This window comes from Labrus bergylta, chromosome 3, assembly GCF_963930695.1.
Source record: "Labrus bergylta chromosome 3, fLabBer1.1, whole genome shotgun sequence".
NCBI classification, from domain to species: domain Eukaryota; kingdom Metazoa; phylum Chordata; class Actinopteri; order Labriformes; family Labridae; genus Labrus; species Labrus bergylta.
The window spans coordinates 20286661-20300329 of record NC_089197.1 but is presented as its reverse complement, the minus strand read 5'-3'; the positions used below and the strand labels follow the sequence as shown (position 1 = coordinate 20300329).

General features: G+C 41.3%; 1 protein-coding gene across 5 annotated transcripts in view; it reads right to left on the bottom strand.

Moving 5' to 3' along the window:
- Positions 1-13669, bottom strand: part of sox6 (SRY-box transcription factor 6) — a 131837-nt gene that overhangs the window by 17190 nt on the left and 100978 nt on the right. For all 5 annotated transcript variants that reach the window (XM_065952917.1, XM_065952918.1, XM_065952916.1 and 2 more), the window contains 3 exons: positions 10886-11035; positions 8374-8551; positions 7946-8133 (listed from right to left, as the gene is read on the bottom strand). In XM_065952917.1, coding sequence (XP_065808989.1) covers positions 7946-8133; positions 8374-8551; positions 10886-11035 — 516 coding nt within the window. The remainder of the gene's footprint in view (positions 1-7945; positions 8134-8373; positions 8552-10885; positions 11036-13669) is intronic.

Here is a 13669-nt window from a genome sequence, read left to right as displayed (position 1 = left end):
GGGTTTGAAAATATTCAGTGAACTAATGCTGCTTTACTGCCTATACGCATCAAGTGCTGTGATAAATTAATGACACTTTTATTATTTTATAGTGTCATTAAATTTTTACTGATCACTCTGACACAGAGAGGAAGCAAAGGACATGCAGTATCTTGGGAGGCCTGCCATACCACCAGAAAGAGAGAGGGAGTGGATGGCTGTTATAAAACGTATTTATGAAGTGCACTACAAGGGAATGGTAAAATACTTTAAAACACATCAAATGCATACATTTGAAGTTGTTTGGATTGTGTAGAGACAAAGAAACAGGAAACAAAAGATGTTGTAGTACACATTTTCCCCTTCTTCTCTGACCACTACCGCTGGCAAGCAACCAGTCCCTCCCTCAAATGACTTCAACATGCGTCTCTCCACCCTGCAACTAAAATAATAGCAATGCACTGTGAGCTGTAGTGGAAAACTGCCACCCACAATAATCTCATCTGCCCTGCCTATGCAGTTTTTTTTTTGTCTTAAAACGGTATTAACATATTCATATATGTTGAGATGCATGTGGCCACCCAGTACAGTCATGAGCCAGTCAACTGAAGCTGAGACACTGAGGAAGACAGAGAAGTAGAAAGATGATAGCAGAGTCAGTACAACTTCTTGGGCGAGGAAACCCAAAAGAGCTCTTGTCAGTGCTGTAAAGAGAGCTTTAATCTGGCCAGCCACAGAACATGTGCCGGAGGCCTGCTGCTCTGCCCACAGGGTGTATTCTGGGCAGAGGCGGGTGGCTGACGGCCCTGTGCATTGTGCCTCCTCCTGCCCTATATTTAGGCAATGCGCTGCCAGTGCTAACACTCCTTCACTCGTTCCTTTTTAAATAGCTTGAGGCTATAGGCAAAGCCTTATGGCATCAGATTGTTCAAAAATAAATGAAAGAAAAAATTTGCCAGAAGACTGAGGTTGGCTCAGGTGCACAAAAGTGTGCCGTTAATTTTTTGGCCGATCGCTGAGTTTTTGAATCAGGTTGAGAAATGAAACAATATCTTCCTGTTTTAAAACTTCAAAAAAAAAATTCTTGAAGTTTTTCAATTAAAGAATATATCTTTAGTCAGTAACAATTCAGCCTATGGCAGCCTGAGGAAAGCTGTTATAGTCTCCACTAGCAATACCAGAAATTGTTGCTATGCCAGAAAAAAATCGAGGGAAAGATCATTAAACAAGTAACATTTAGGGAAAATAGCATTAAAAAAAAAACTGATATTGTGAGGAAATACCCCAACTGCAATTACATTTCATGGCCATAGGTGCCACCAAAGTGAAAGAACGGATATCTTTGACGGTTGAAGAAAATAGACAATCAGTTCTTCCTTCTTGTGATAACACTCGCCTCGGCCAGAACACACTGAAGTGAATTTTGTGATATAATTAAATTCAGCACTGACTGAATAACTACCGATATTAGTGATATGTATTTACCATTTCATTTTCAAGATGATTTTGTCATCATAAGATTTAACTCTGCGTTGAAAGAAAAAGAACAAGTTAAACCAGATGATAGAAGCACAGATTAGGCTGGCACTCGTGCTTTCCAAACATTTTGAAACCAGAATGATTATTTAGAAAGAAAACTGCTTTATTTCTTTCATGCAGTTGGCAGGCATTTAGTTCCTTCTAACATGTACCAGTTGCCAACTTGAAGCCATACAACAGTCTGATTATTATGTAGCTGTATATGAATGTATTGTATATAAAGTAAATGACATGTTTGGGCCTTTCTCGTGAAATCTGACAGTAACTGCTTTCCTTTCCAGAATCATTGAACCATAAAATCCCATCCATATTGGAAAGTATTTGATGAAATATTTTTTAAATTGTCATCATTGAAACCTTTACCAGCTGCAGACCCCTAACCAGACACTTGTGTTTGATAATGTGCTGAAGTGGCTCTGGTTATTTCACACACCTGGAATGTGGCAAGTTAATGGCTGTGGCTCTCTGACCGCAATACAGAGCTTTGTGTATTAAGTGTCAGTCATAACCCTCTCTTTTTTCCCTGACAATGCGTCCCAGCCATGATGGAGACAAAGACTGTACTTTTTAACATGGCTGCAGCTCCTCACAGCTCAGCGCCTCATCTGTTTTGTATTTTTATTGTAACCAGTTGCAGTGTTATTTATAAGTCTGCAGCTCTGCAGTAGTTTCTGCTAGTTTTGAACCATTTAAATGTTAAGTACACCCAGCCATGCGGTGAACCCACAGCTCCTTTCAAGCAGGCTGTTGGTCTCTTTTTACCCTGAGCTCTCCTTTTGCTAAGGCTAATGCAGGCAGCAGCAGAATCAACAGTAGCAGCCCACAAAAGGCTGGCATCCGTTCCATGGAAGTCGTCCTCAACATCACACAGAGCTGAGATGGCCAGCATTCTAGTCTCATTTATAATGCCAGGGCATCACCTCATTTGTTTAAAACAGAGGCTAAAAAGTCATTTCATTAAATTAAGGAGCCTTAACTATGGAAAAAATATAATAAAAATGGTGGGGTAACCGTTCTCTGGGCTTTGTGCCAATTTAGTGTTTATCGTTTGTCCGTAATAAAAGGATATGCTTCATTATTTAAGATGAGTTGCTTTTTGTTGCAGGGAGAACCAACAAAATGTGACCTTTAAGAAATGTCCTTTTAGTCTAAATATTTTTTTTTCCTCTAGATGTCGGACATTTCGCGTTTTTTTTTTTTGCAATAAGAATCACATGCTCAAAATATTACAATTTTTAAAGTGTGTAATATACAACCATGTAAGGGCTGTGTGTTCAGTACTTTTTTCTCCTCAACACCACTGAGATCATTTCGTGTTGACATCTTTTTTTAACAGGTTCCAAATCTCCACTGATTCAGAACTGTTCACTGTGTCCTCTGGGGAATCTTACATTTAGTTGGGCTGGAGTCTAGTTCCTTATCAAACCCTTTCAGGTTGTAAACAGCAGGATACTAGGAACTGTAGTATTACAAAAAACCCTTTCACATACGGACAAAAACCTCGAAGACTTGTTGGACACTGGAGCCATTATTCCTTTTGCAACAATACCATAGATTATAAATGGTCCTTTGTGGCCTATTCTTTCCCTCCTGCTCTGTTGTGTGTGCCTCATGGTGAGTGCGGTATCACAGGTCTTAGTCACTGTGGCCAGCAGCATTTCTAAGCACCTGCAGCAGGCCAGAAATCCACCATGTTAACTGACAAGTGTAGAAAATAATGGAGCCACTACTGCCAGATGACCCTACCAAGATGCTGTGTTGATGTCTTTCTGGGGAAGAGGCGAGACGGAGCAAAAGACCTGACCTGGGAAAGGAGCCCGCGGACACACACGTGAACACATATTATCCAGAGTCACACGTTATTTTTATTCTTTGGCAAACATGAACAATTGGACAAAGCATTAATGTAAGCAATCTTCACAATAGCACTTGCTGGCTACAGCTAGTGTCTAGGAGCTGGGCATAATCTAATTTGGATGGGCAAACCCTTGTATGCCAAGGATTTACATTGCAGCCAAAACGCCTTGGTTTGCAATTTCCAAGACAGCAGTCGAAAAGGGGCAGAAAATTGCTTCCAGGGCTGCAGACCAGACAAGATTATGTTCAAAGTCTTTGTGAGGGCTTTGCCTGAAAAGAACCCTGGCAACACACACACACACACACACACACACACACACACACACACACACACACACACACACACACACGCTTGCACATGTATATGTACACACACGTACATGCACACACAGGAGGGACAGTATAGCACTACAACCAATAGGTTAGGAGTCTCGATTTTGTGGAGCACCAATGTAAGCTCCATTTGAATATTTACAGGCTGAGCTTTGGGACACGGGAAATGGACAATTGTAGTCATCAATACTGAGGAGAGGAGATGTGGCCGGGGGCAGAAAAGGGCAGTTCAATAGGTTAATACACTGGCCTTTCACCTTTTGATTCCAGTTAGGCACATGTCAGCACAGGAATATATTTCATCTCACACAACCTCCTGGGCATAACTTTGCAATGTCTGTTGCCCCTATATTAAAAGAAGTTGAGGTATCAGTGGAGAGCAGTGTCATGTCTGATGATGCAAAGTTGAATGGACCTATAAATGACCTATAAATGACAGAGTCAACCAATGGCCCAAATATACTTGAATTGTCCCTTCTGTATGATAGGTTTTTTTCCCTGACAGCTTACATTGGACATCACCAGGTCAAGGACCTGCTAATGTACATGATAGGACAGATAAGACTGAAAGTTTAACCTATGTGAATGTATTTAACACATGGGCATTAACCACAAGGGTATCCTACATTAACTTATCTGGTGGTTCTTTATAGAGATGCAGGTGCAAAAAACACTGGCAAGCTATTCAATTGCATGGCGAATCAGGGCGAATGGAAATGTTGCTGGAGGACGACCAAATAAATGAATGTACCAAAAAAGTCTGTTTTTATTAGGGTGGACACACTTTGCCAAGGCTGAAAATTGAATTAGCTTGCTATTGCTGAAATTGAAACTAGTGGTACATAAGTCTTCTCAGCCACATTAGCACAATAGTGTTTAGTCCCTGCCCTCTGATACAACCCACAGGAGGACTCCCTTTATCAGTGCCTCCATCCTAACAACAGGAATGTTCAGGCCACATGTGGAGCAAACAAACGTATGTGGAAAATGTGGATAACATGTAAGAGCTGCTCTTTGGTTAGGTCTTGACCCAGACTTCGAGGTGAAAGTCCAATATTTGTTTGACTATTCCAACCACCTTGATCTCTGTCTTATGCTTACTTGCCAACATAAAGGTAAATAATTGTAGTTTTGGAGCATTATTTGTTGGGACAGTCTCAGTATCAAGGTAGTCAGCAACTTACAGTTTACACGATCTAAAAAAAGCAATGTTTGTCAACATGCAACAATGCAGTGAACCTTTTATAATTGTAATTTTAAAACAAAAGTGCTTCTTGGATTCTTGAAGTTCACATAAATGCATTTTGAATGAATGGGTTTAGTAATACATCTCTGATCTATTGGCCCTATATTTCATATGGCCAAAATTGTTGATAACAAGATGGTAACATGGTTGACTTTCTGAATGCACCATCCGAGAACTAATGGACAGACAGATACACTTGATATTTATTCACCCGTGACCCTGAAAAACAGCATGTCCAGATATAGCTGCAGTGAATAATAGAGGGAAACAATTCAAATGGTTACAAATGGATTCAGAAGTACTGTAGCGTATTTGACTGAAGGCACACTGGCACATTCTAGGTAAAAGCTTCCAATGGGTTAGGAGGAGATGGATAAATAATGGAACAAAGTAATTGCCCTCTGCAGACAATAATACCGTTAGATAAATATTTCAAAAAGGTAAATTGCAGAAGGTTTGTAAGAGGTTTTATTGTACTGATGGGATACCGTAAAAACATACAAATAAAAAGATAAGAAAATATACTTGTCTAAAGCATGAATATTTTACATGGTCTCAGGTTAAAGGCTTGTTTACTGTTGGACAGAGAGTCTTCCCTACACCATGTTCTCCTAGGTCAATGGCTGGGCAAGGAGAGAGAGGGAGATAGAGACAGAGAGATAGCTAGAGACCTAGTGTTAAAGGTTAGGGAGGGATGCATTGTACTCTTCAGACACACTTTGTATGAAAAGATGAATTGATTCATCTGTAAGCAGCACTTAGAACCACTCCTCTACCCGGTCATTACAGTGGGATAAATCAATATTTAATATCCCCTTCTAACAGCCACGCTGGATGATCTTAACCTCTCCTTAATCCCATTTATGTTACCTTTCTAGAATCTTCTTCATGTAAGCTCTCACTATGATAAACTTCCAAACAAGAGACTGGGAGGGGAGCTATTAAAGACCACGCCATATTTATGTCAGGTGAGGTGCTTTCGTGAAATATTAATAATCTGAAACTGACCAAAGTGAAAGCTTTTATCTGGGGCGTTCAAACCTTTCTACTTCGTTGGCTTGTATCAGCAAAAGACTCTCTCTCCTTCTCGCTCATTTCGCCGCTGAATTACTACCCACTGTTCTTTATTGCGGCCGAAGGATGAAGATGATGGGGCGATTCTTTTAGCTGACTTGATAAAGGGGGCCTCTCATTTCACACTGTCCTAATAGGGCCAGTGTCACAGAAACTAAGAGGTGACGATATCTCACTATGATTTGCACGAGCCAGAGTCAAGCATGAGCCTGGTTAAGGTTTCATTCAACGACACAATGAATTATGTTAAACTAAAAACAGAAAATATAACCAGAGGTAATGCATTCAATTTCACATTCCCCACCTTAGACGGCTGCTTTTATTATTATTTGGCATTTCAATGCATTGTCAATATTTTGATCCTATTAGAGTTGTCATTTCTTTAATAGTAATTTTACTTCATGTCCCTTTTATACTTTCATCACCTTCACTTCCCTGCCCCCAAATACACACATAAAGTAACACACTGTCTCTTTTTTTGTTTCTCTCCCACTTTCTTTAAAACACACTCTCTCTCTCTCTCTCCTCAATGCGGTAAACATCAACAAAAGGTAGACTGCATGTTAGAAGTGACTTATTTAAGCTGAAGGTCCCTTTGCTTTTTTTCCCCACTTAATCAGGATGATCGTTCTAACAAAGGTTGAACAGGAGAGCCCAAGAATTCAGAGGAAACAAAACTAAATCCTAAGACGCAGGGAGTGAAAAATGCGTTAAGCTCTACCTGTTAAGGACAATGCAGCTGTAGGTGTGTGCTGCCTGTTGAAAACGGCTCTTTGTGAGCAGTGTTCAGTTACTTCTTTCATGTCATGGCAGATTCCACTGCTTGGGTGACCACTGGCTCGCTTTATTTGGGATGAAGGGAGACAGCTGCACCAGTTCCTGTGATGGAACAGAATAGTGCTTGCATACTCTTGCTAAAAGCTTCTAATGCTTTGTGGTACAAATAAAAGATTTAATTTTGCTCCATGCCATATTCCCTTTTACTTTTTCATTTATTTAACGGAGACATTGTTACATTAATAATATGATAGATTGATTGTAAAGATGTTTGTTCAGGTAAGTAAGGGCTATCTGCAGGGGAGGCGGTGCCTCTGTCCTCATCGTGGGCTGTACTAATGTATTCACTTCCCTCTAGGCAGAGCATAGTTGATTGCCACCTGCATAGCCAGCGATCTCTTCCAAAACACCAAATTAAAGGGAAATCAAAATAGATATTCATTGACTTTTTTACATATACATTGACCTAGTTGAAGCTTTTGGTTGAAAGTGTCAGGTGCTGAAATATTAATGAGCATCGCTCCCAGTTCCTGCCTGCTCCTCGCAGCCAACTGGCAACACGGCATCAAGCTGAAGAGAGGACAGCTTTTTTTCTCCTTGATTGACTCATCGATTGAAGATATTTTTAAAGGGAATCCCTGGGAGTGTGTGCTCCTGGTACAAAGCAGCCCTGTCCCATGTCAGGGGACGAAGAGGGCTGCGAGTCTGCCTTAATTGGGCAAAGACTTCAGAGTCTTCTTAGCCCACACCGGGCAGCGCCATGGCCTGTCACGGCCCTCACACCAGCATCAACAAGGCCAAGCCCACTGAACACACACACACACACACACACACACACACACACACACACGCACAAACACATACATACTAATTTAACTAAAACATCTACACACTGAACTATGCCAGCTCTTATCAATACCACCGCCATGGACTTGGATTAAAGAAAAATATTAATCTTAAGAATTACTTTTATATCCACATTACCATGTTCCACTTTCTCTAATAGTTTTTTTCCTGAACCACGTGCAGCAGGAGCTGAACACTCTTTGTGGTCAACAGCTCTTTTGTTTTGTTTTATGGAAAAATCTTGCAATGGAGAAGACCTGTAACAGAGACAGGCTGTTTGATAGTAGTCCTAACCTTGTCAACTCTGCAGTTGTTGAGGCCCACTGAGCTGAGGGCGGACAGCTTGGCCTCCATGCCCTGCTGGTGATGTTGCAGCTGTTCCCTCTGGATCTGCTCCCTCATTTTCCGAGCCTCCTGGATTGCCTTCAACACTGTGTCCTGGTCCCCGAACAGCGCAGTAGAGTTTAGGCTGGACAGGATATCTACATGGATACAAACACAGCAAAAAATTTGAGATGTTCAGATACAATTATGTCCTTCCTGTAACTGATTCCGATATCCACCTTCGAGTATGCTTCCAATATCAGTAAGATTAAAAAAAACACGTATTATTGGTGAAAAAACATTTATTCCTGACATTTTGCTCGCTTTCAGGTATTATACATTTCAACAGTGCAAATCTGTGTGTATGTGTGGTTTGTAAAGACACTCTGAGGTCTTACCAAGAGATGAGCCCCGGCCCAGGCCTCCAAGTGGACTGGGGATCCCGCCCTTGTTGAGAAAACTGTTTGGACTGCCTTTACTGCCGAGGAACAGGTTTTGCGTCGGGGAAGTGGGGGACTTCACCAGGTCTGTCGTCTTTGGCCGAGCAGACAGGTTGAGCGGCTGTGTGCCCTCCTCCTACGGCAGCAGAAAGAGAAGTGTGAGAGGAGACAGATGTGAAAAGGTGTCCCGTCCCCCCCCCCTCCTCCCAGCTCAGGGTTCCCAGACAGCACAGTTCCTCCTCTGTTTCTGGTTAATTATAGGATCCCTGTCTTGACCCACACCTCCTATCCTCTCTTCTCCTCTCCTCTCCTCTCCTCTCCACTCCTCTCCTCTCCTCTCCTCTCCTCTCCTCTCCTCTCCTCTCCTCTCATCCATCCTTCCTCAGGAGCTGTGCCACTGTGATCTTCCTCACAGTTGCCCAGCGCCTTTGTTCACACTAATTAAAGCAGATTCTGTCTCTCTGTACATCTTCATCTGTTCTCCCTCTTCTCCTCCTCCCCGCTCTCTGTGTCTGCACTCTGGTTCGAAGAATAAATAATGACCATATAACGGCGGTGCCAATGATCAAAGACAGCTGTTCCATTCATCAGATGTCGACTTGCATTATCTACTTCATTAACTTGTTTTCTAATTTGATTTCTCATTTGTGCATACTTTGTTTTATCATATGCTTTGATATGCCTATTTCTAAAAAAGTATAATGTGATTAGATTTAAAGGTCAGTTCTCAGAGCAGGTCAGAGCAGGATACATGTGCTTGGTGCTGCATTTTCAGAGCTGGTTGCATCCTTCAGAGAATGCAGGGTGCCATGCTCAGCAGTTTTTCAACAGCAATGAAATATATTCAATCTATGGCTAACCTGCAGATAAGCTACTGGAGGTAGACACTGGATATTTTAAGGAATGCTTCTCAGTTAAGTTAGCATGTTAAGGTATAGTTTTTATTTATTGTTAATAGTTTTTTCTCTGAGTCTTGAGTTTTTATAATTGCTTTATTTCATAATATTGCTAGTAAAGTTTTATACATTGCCAAGAGTACAGCATTTCATTCCCTTCATGTTCTTGCATGTTCTTAATTGACAATAAACAACCTTGACACCTATAATCTAAGTCTTATTTTCTTATCTTTGGAAAATAAAAAATTAAACAGTTTTGAGTATAATGTAAATTTGATTTATTAATATTTATTCAAAATTCAAAATTAGATCGCTAATCATCAATTTTATATTAAGATACAGATACACTGCCCTGTAAGCCAAAATCCACCAAAACCAACATGTAAACAAATACAACCAATACTGAATGTTTCTAAATATATAAATCTCCAACAAAATCCCGGTACAGAAATGTCACTTTGCACAATATAAGGTGCCATGTGTACACAGCCGTTTTTTGAATCAGATGATGGCATGCTATCATTAAGAGTCTTTTTCAAAGCCCAAGTGTCTCCTTGTCCAAACATATGGCTCAAGCAAAGACTGCCCCGAGGCCTTGTTATTGCTGTGCCAATAACAGTTTGTCATGCAGTGAAGCTGAAAGCACACGAACAAAACTAAAGGCATCTCATTCCATTGGACTGTGGACCCAGATGGGATGATGCCAGTTTATGTTTGCTTTCCATTTATGTTTGATTAATTTCATTTAAAATCCATAATTGTGTAATCATTGGCAACCTTTGTAATATTATGACTCCAGTTATTATATTAATAATATTGGCCTGACTGGCATCAATGTAATCTGATAAATGGAGAATTGTATTTGAGCTATGAAATGTCAGTTTGATGGCAAACTTTCAATTGAAATCTCATGAGGCCCCAATGATAGTCTGTCTGTATGTGCATGGGTGTGTGTGTGTGTGTGTGAAGAGAAAGCCAAAGTGCGTTACTACCATTCAGGACATGATTTATGATCTCTCTCAATTGTGATATTATTAAGCTAAACTACTCCAAATGGGCGTATGTTTCTGATTATGGCCTTACTGAGTGGGGATGATGTATGCAGCCTTTCTTCTGCATGGAGGTCTGGTGGAGTCGTGCCATACAGCAGCAGAAAACACACATCCTGCATTTGGTTTGTTTAAAAGCCAGAAACAGTGGTCAATCCTACGTCTTACTTTCCTTTTGTCAGCTTTGTGTAGCACTGTTGTAATAGTGTTATACCATTTATGTCACACAAAAAGAAAGAAACAACTTTTAATTATGAAGAAAATTGAAACCATATGTTCCACAAATTACTGGTTTGGAGCATCTCCCGCTATAGCAACCAAGTCTACAGAGTTCTGGTTTAGAGAAAGCTCTTTATTAAAGCCCAACAGATTGATGGCCTGTTGGAGGTTGGACTCTGTAACATGAAGTGGTGAACAGTGTAGATGCTTTTTTATTCAAACTACACCATCTAGGCTGGGCTAGGTCAAGTAGCACTTGAAGCCTCAGCTGGCGGGTGAGTATGGTGGACGAGTTCAGGTTCGTACCTTGACTTGAGTGATGGGGCTGGAGGAACTCTTGTCATTCTTCAGGGAGGAGGGAGAAAGGGGCCCACTTGCATTGAGGGGCTGGGGGAGTGGAGGCATCTTGGCTCCAGGAGAGACCTGCATGCTGGCAAGCTGGGCGGCATACAGTTGCTGTAGGGACATGGAGAAAACCTGCAAGGCGTTACCATCCAAATCCAGTGAACATTCAAAGTTTTATATTCTGTCTTTTCCTCTCCCTAGAACTCTCTCTGCTTCTGAGTCTGCCTTCATCTCCCCCCGCTCTCTCTCTCTCTCTCTCTCTCTCTCTCTCTCTCTTTTACGTCTTTCCTCTCTTTCCATGAGGCTGGCAGAGAACCTCCATCAAAGGTCTTAACTGTATTTCAAAGGCAGAACCCAGAGAGAGACAGCAGTCTTAAAAACCACACAGAGATGGCTTTCATTCAAAATACTTGGAGCCCCTATTTTCCACTCATCACAGGGAAAAGTTTGCCGACTGGATGCAAGTGTGTTAGCAAAGATCTCTCAATTTCTCTCCATCTACTCTGCTTCCTATTGAAGTTTCTGGCCTGTGATTTGTCTCCACACAGCCATGTGAGACAGCCCCACTCCACAATGTTTCAAGCCCAACCTCAGTTGGACGGCCATCACAGAATACGTTAAACACAAGCATTATTAAGGCTTAGAAACCTGCACAGAGAGCGCTGATGTAATCACCATTATTTTCCTTGGCGTTAAATCAGTAAGATGTCGGACTGTTGGTGACATTACCACACAAGCGGACGGTTCAAATGACAGGCGTAAGTACTCTGTAACAGTTGTGCCTGTAGCTGGGTTGAACACTGGAAGCTCAATTTACATTTCCACCACTGGGCTGATTATGTGGGGTAAACTAGGAAGGATGGTTGAAAATTTTGAACTGAGGTTTTGGAAATAACTTTCAAAAAACCACAGACTGCTAAGTGTCTTCTGGATCAGATTTTTGACGCAGTAATTCCTTCTTTATGCAGGATTAAGTTACAGTTAATGGCCTGCAACTGAATTGTAACCCTTTTTTCTATCAATAAAAAATGAAACAAACGATCATTTGTTTATAATCACATAACTGATTATATTTGTGTTTCTTTTTCAGTGTGTTACAAAGCCCAGCAATCCTGCACTGCTGAGACTTCTTTCTTCCCTAGGTCTTCATTGATTGGCCACCAGGTAAGTGATGAAATTGGCTTTTGTCTCCCGCTGGATATGACTGGAGTTTTTCAAATGGTGCTGCTGTCTGAGAAATAGTGTTACTCCATGCAGCCTTCGCCCTCACTTCATCAGACAGATAGCACCCTTTAACTCCCCCACTGGCCTGCTATCCTCAGACTGGGTCAACCTCAGTGTTTGTTGTGTTGTTCGGTTTGATGTTACTGTCACACAGAATCTAATTTTCTCTTCCTCTGACCAATCAGCAAACCCTGTCTCATTTCCTTGTATAACTGGTCGTATACAGACTGCTTTTGTTGGAAAAAAGCGACTCTGCCCCGCTGGCCTCACCTTCGGCAATGTGAAAGCAGACTAAAGCCAAACAAAGCACTTTATGTCCATGCACATATCTCCAGATATAAACACATATGTTCTCCTGTGAGAAACTTTATCGCTGCCACATAAGTGTCCGTACAAAAGGCCCATTCTTCCAAGGGACCTGGGGATAACAACAGCACATGGGCAGCGGAAATGACAAACTGATTATGTTCCCACAAAGATAGCACTGCCCCCACCTCCCTCACAAACAGTCTTTTGTCTCGGACAGGAATGGACACAGGAGCAGACCCAACTCTTTTTTTCCTCTCATCTGAGCGCGACTTGCTTAATGTCAGTAGTAAAGGCGTTCTGTGTGTGTTTGTGTATGTGGGGAGTTTACAGAGGGAGAAAGACAGAAAAACAGTAGCAGAGAAAAGAGAGAGAGAGAAGTCTCCATTCTCTGCCTGTCACTCCAGGCTACACAAAAGTCAAAGTAGAGGAGAGGATGCTGAGTCTATGGGACATATGTTTGCTAACAGGACTGTTGATTGCTATACCCATGACTTAGACTAAGAAGAAAATTATTGCCAAGAAAAAAAGAGCACAATTAGACGTTGCCTCAAATTAGGCGCAGTCAGGGTGTCCTTTTTCAGCCCTGATTAGCAGGTCAGTGCCATGGGGTGAGAATCAGTTCTTACCCCTGTTAACCAGGAAAAATCTGCCTCCATGAGCAAAGAACAATAAATACAAATAAGATGGAAAGCCAGTTGAAAGGTGTGTCAACCTACCACACACTGCTCAAATACATACATGAAATACAGATGTGAAGTCTGGAGGCTTTTGTCTTAGCATTTCAGTATTTAAAAATAACTTTTATGTTTAATATCCTCTACATTTTTAATTATATAAAAAAAACTTCCTGCACAGTTCCGTAAGGTTGTTTTTTTTCTATCAGACACTTAGTGATGATGCAGCTTGCCAAGGCTGGTCTCCCTAAGCAGCAGACATCTGCTTGCATTTCCCAGATGATTCGTTCACATTTATTAGCCACTTTTTCATATCTACTTGCCAGGTGGGGGCAGCAAAAGGTTCATGGTAGTAAAGGTCAAGCTGAAAGTCAGTATCCCTACTCTGGGGTGTTGGAGATGTAGATCAGAATCTTAGTGGAGCTCTGGAACCCTCTGTAGATTTTTTCCATTTTTCCCTTTACACTTTTAACAGTGGTTGTTTTGCTTTATTTGATCTAGAAAAAAATACATATTCTAGGACACACATAACACTAAT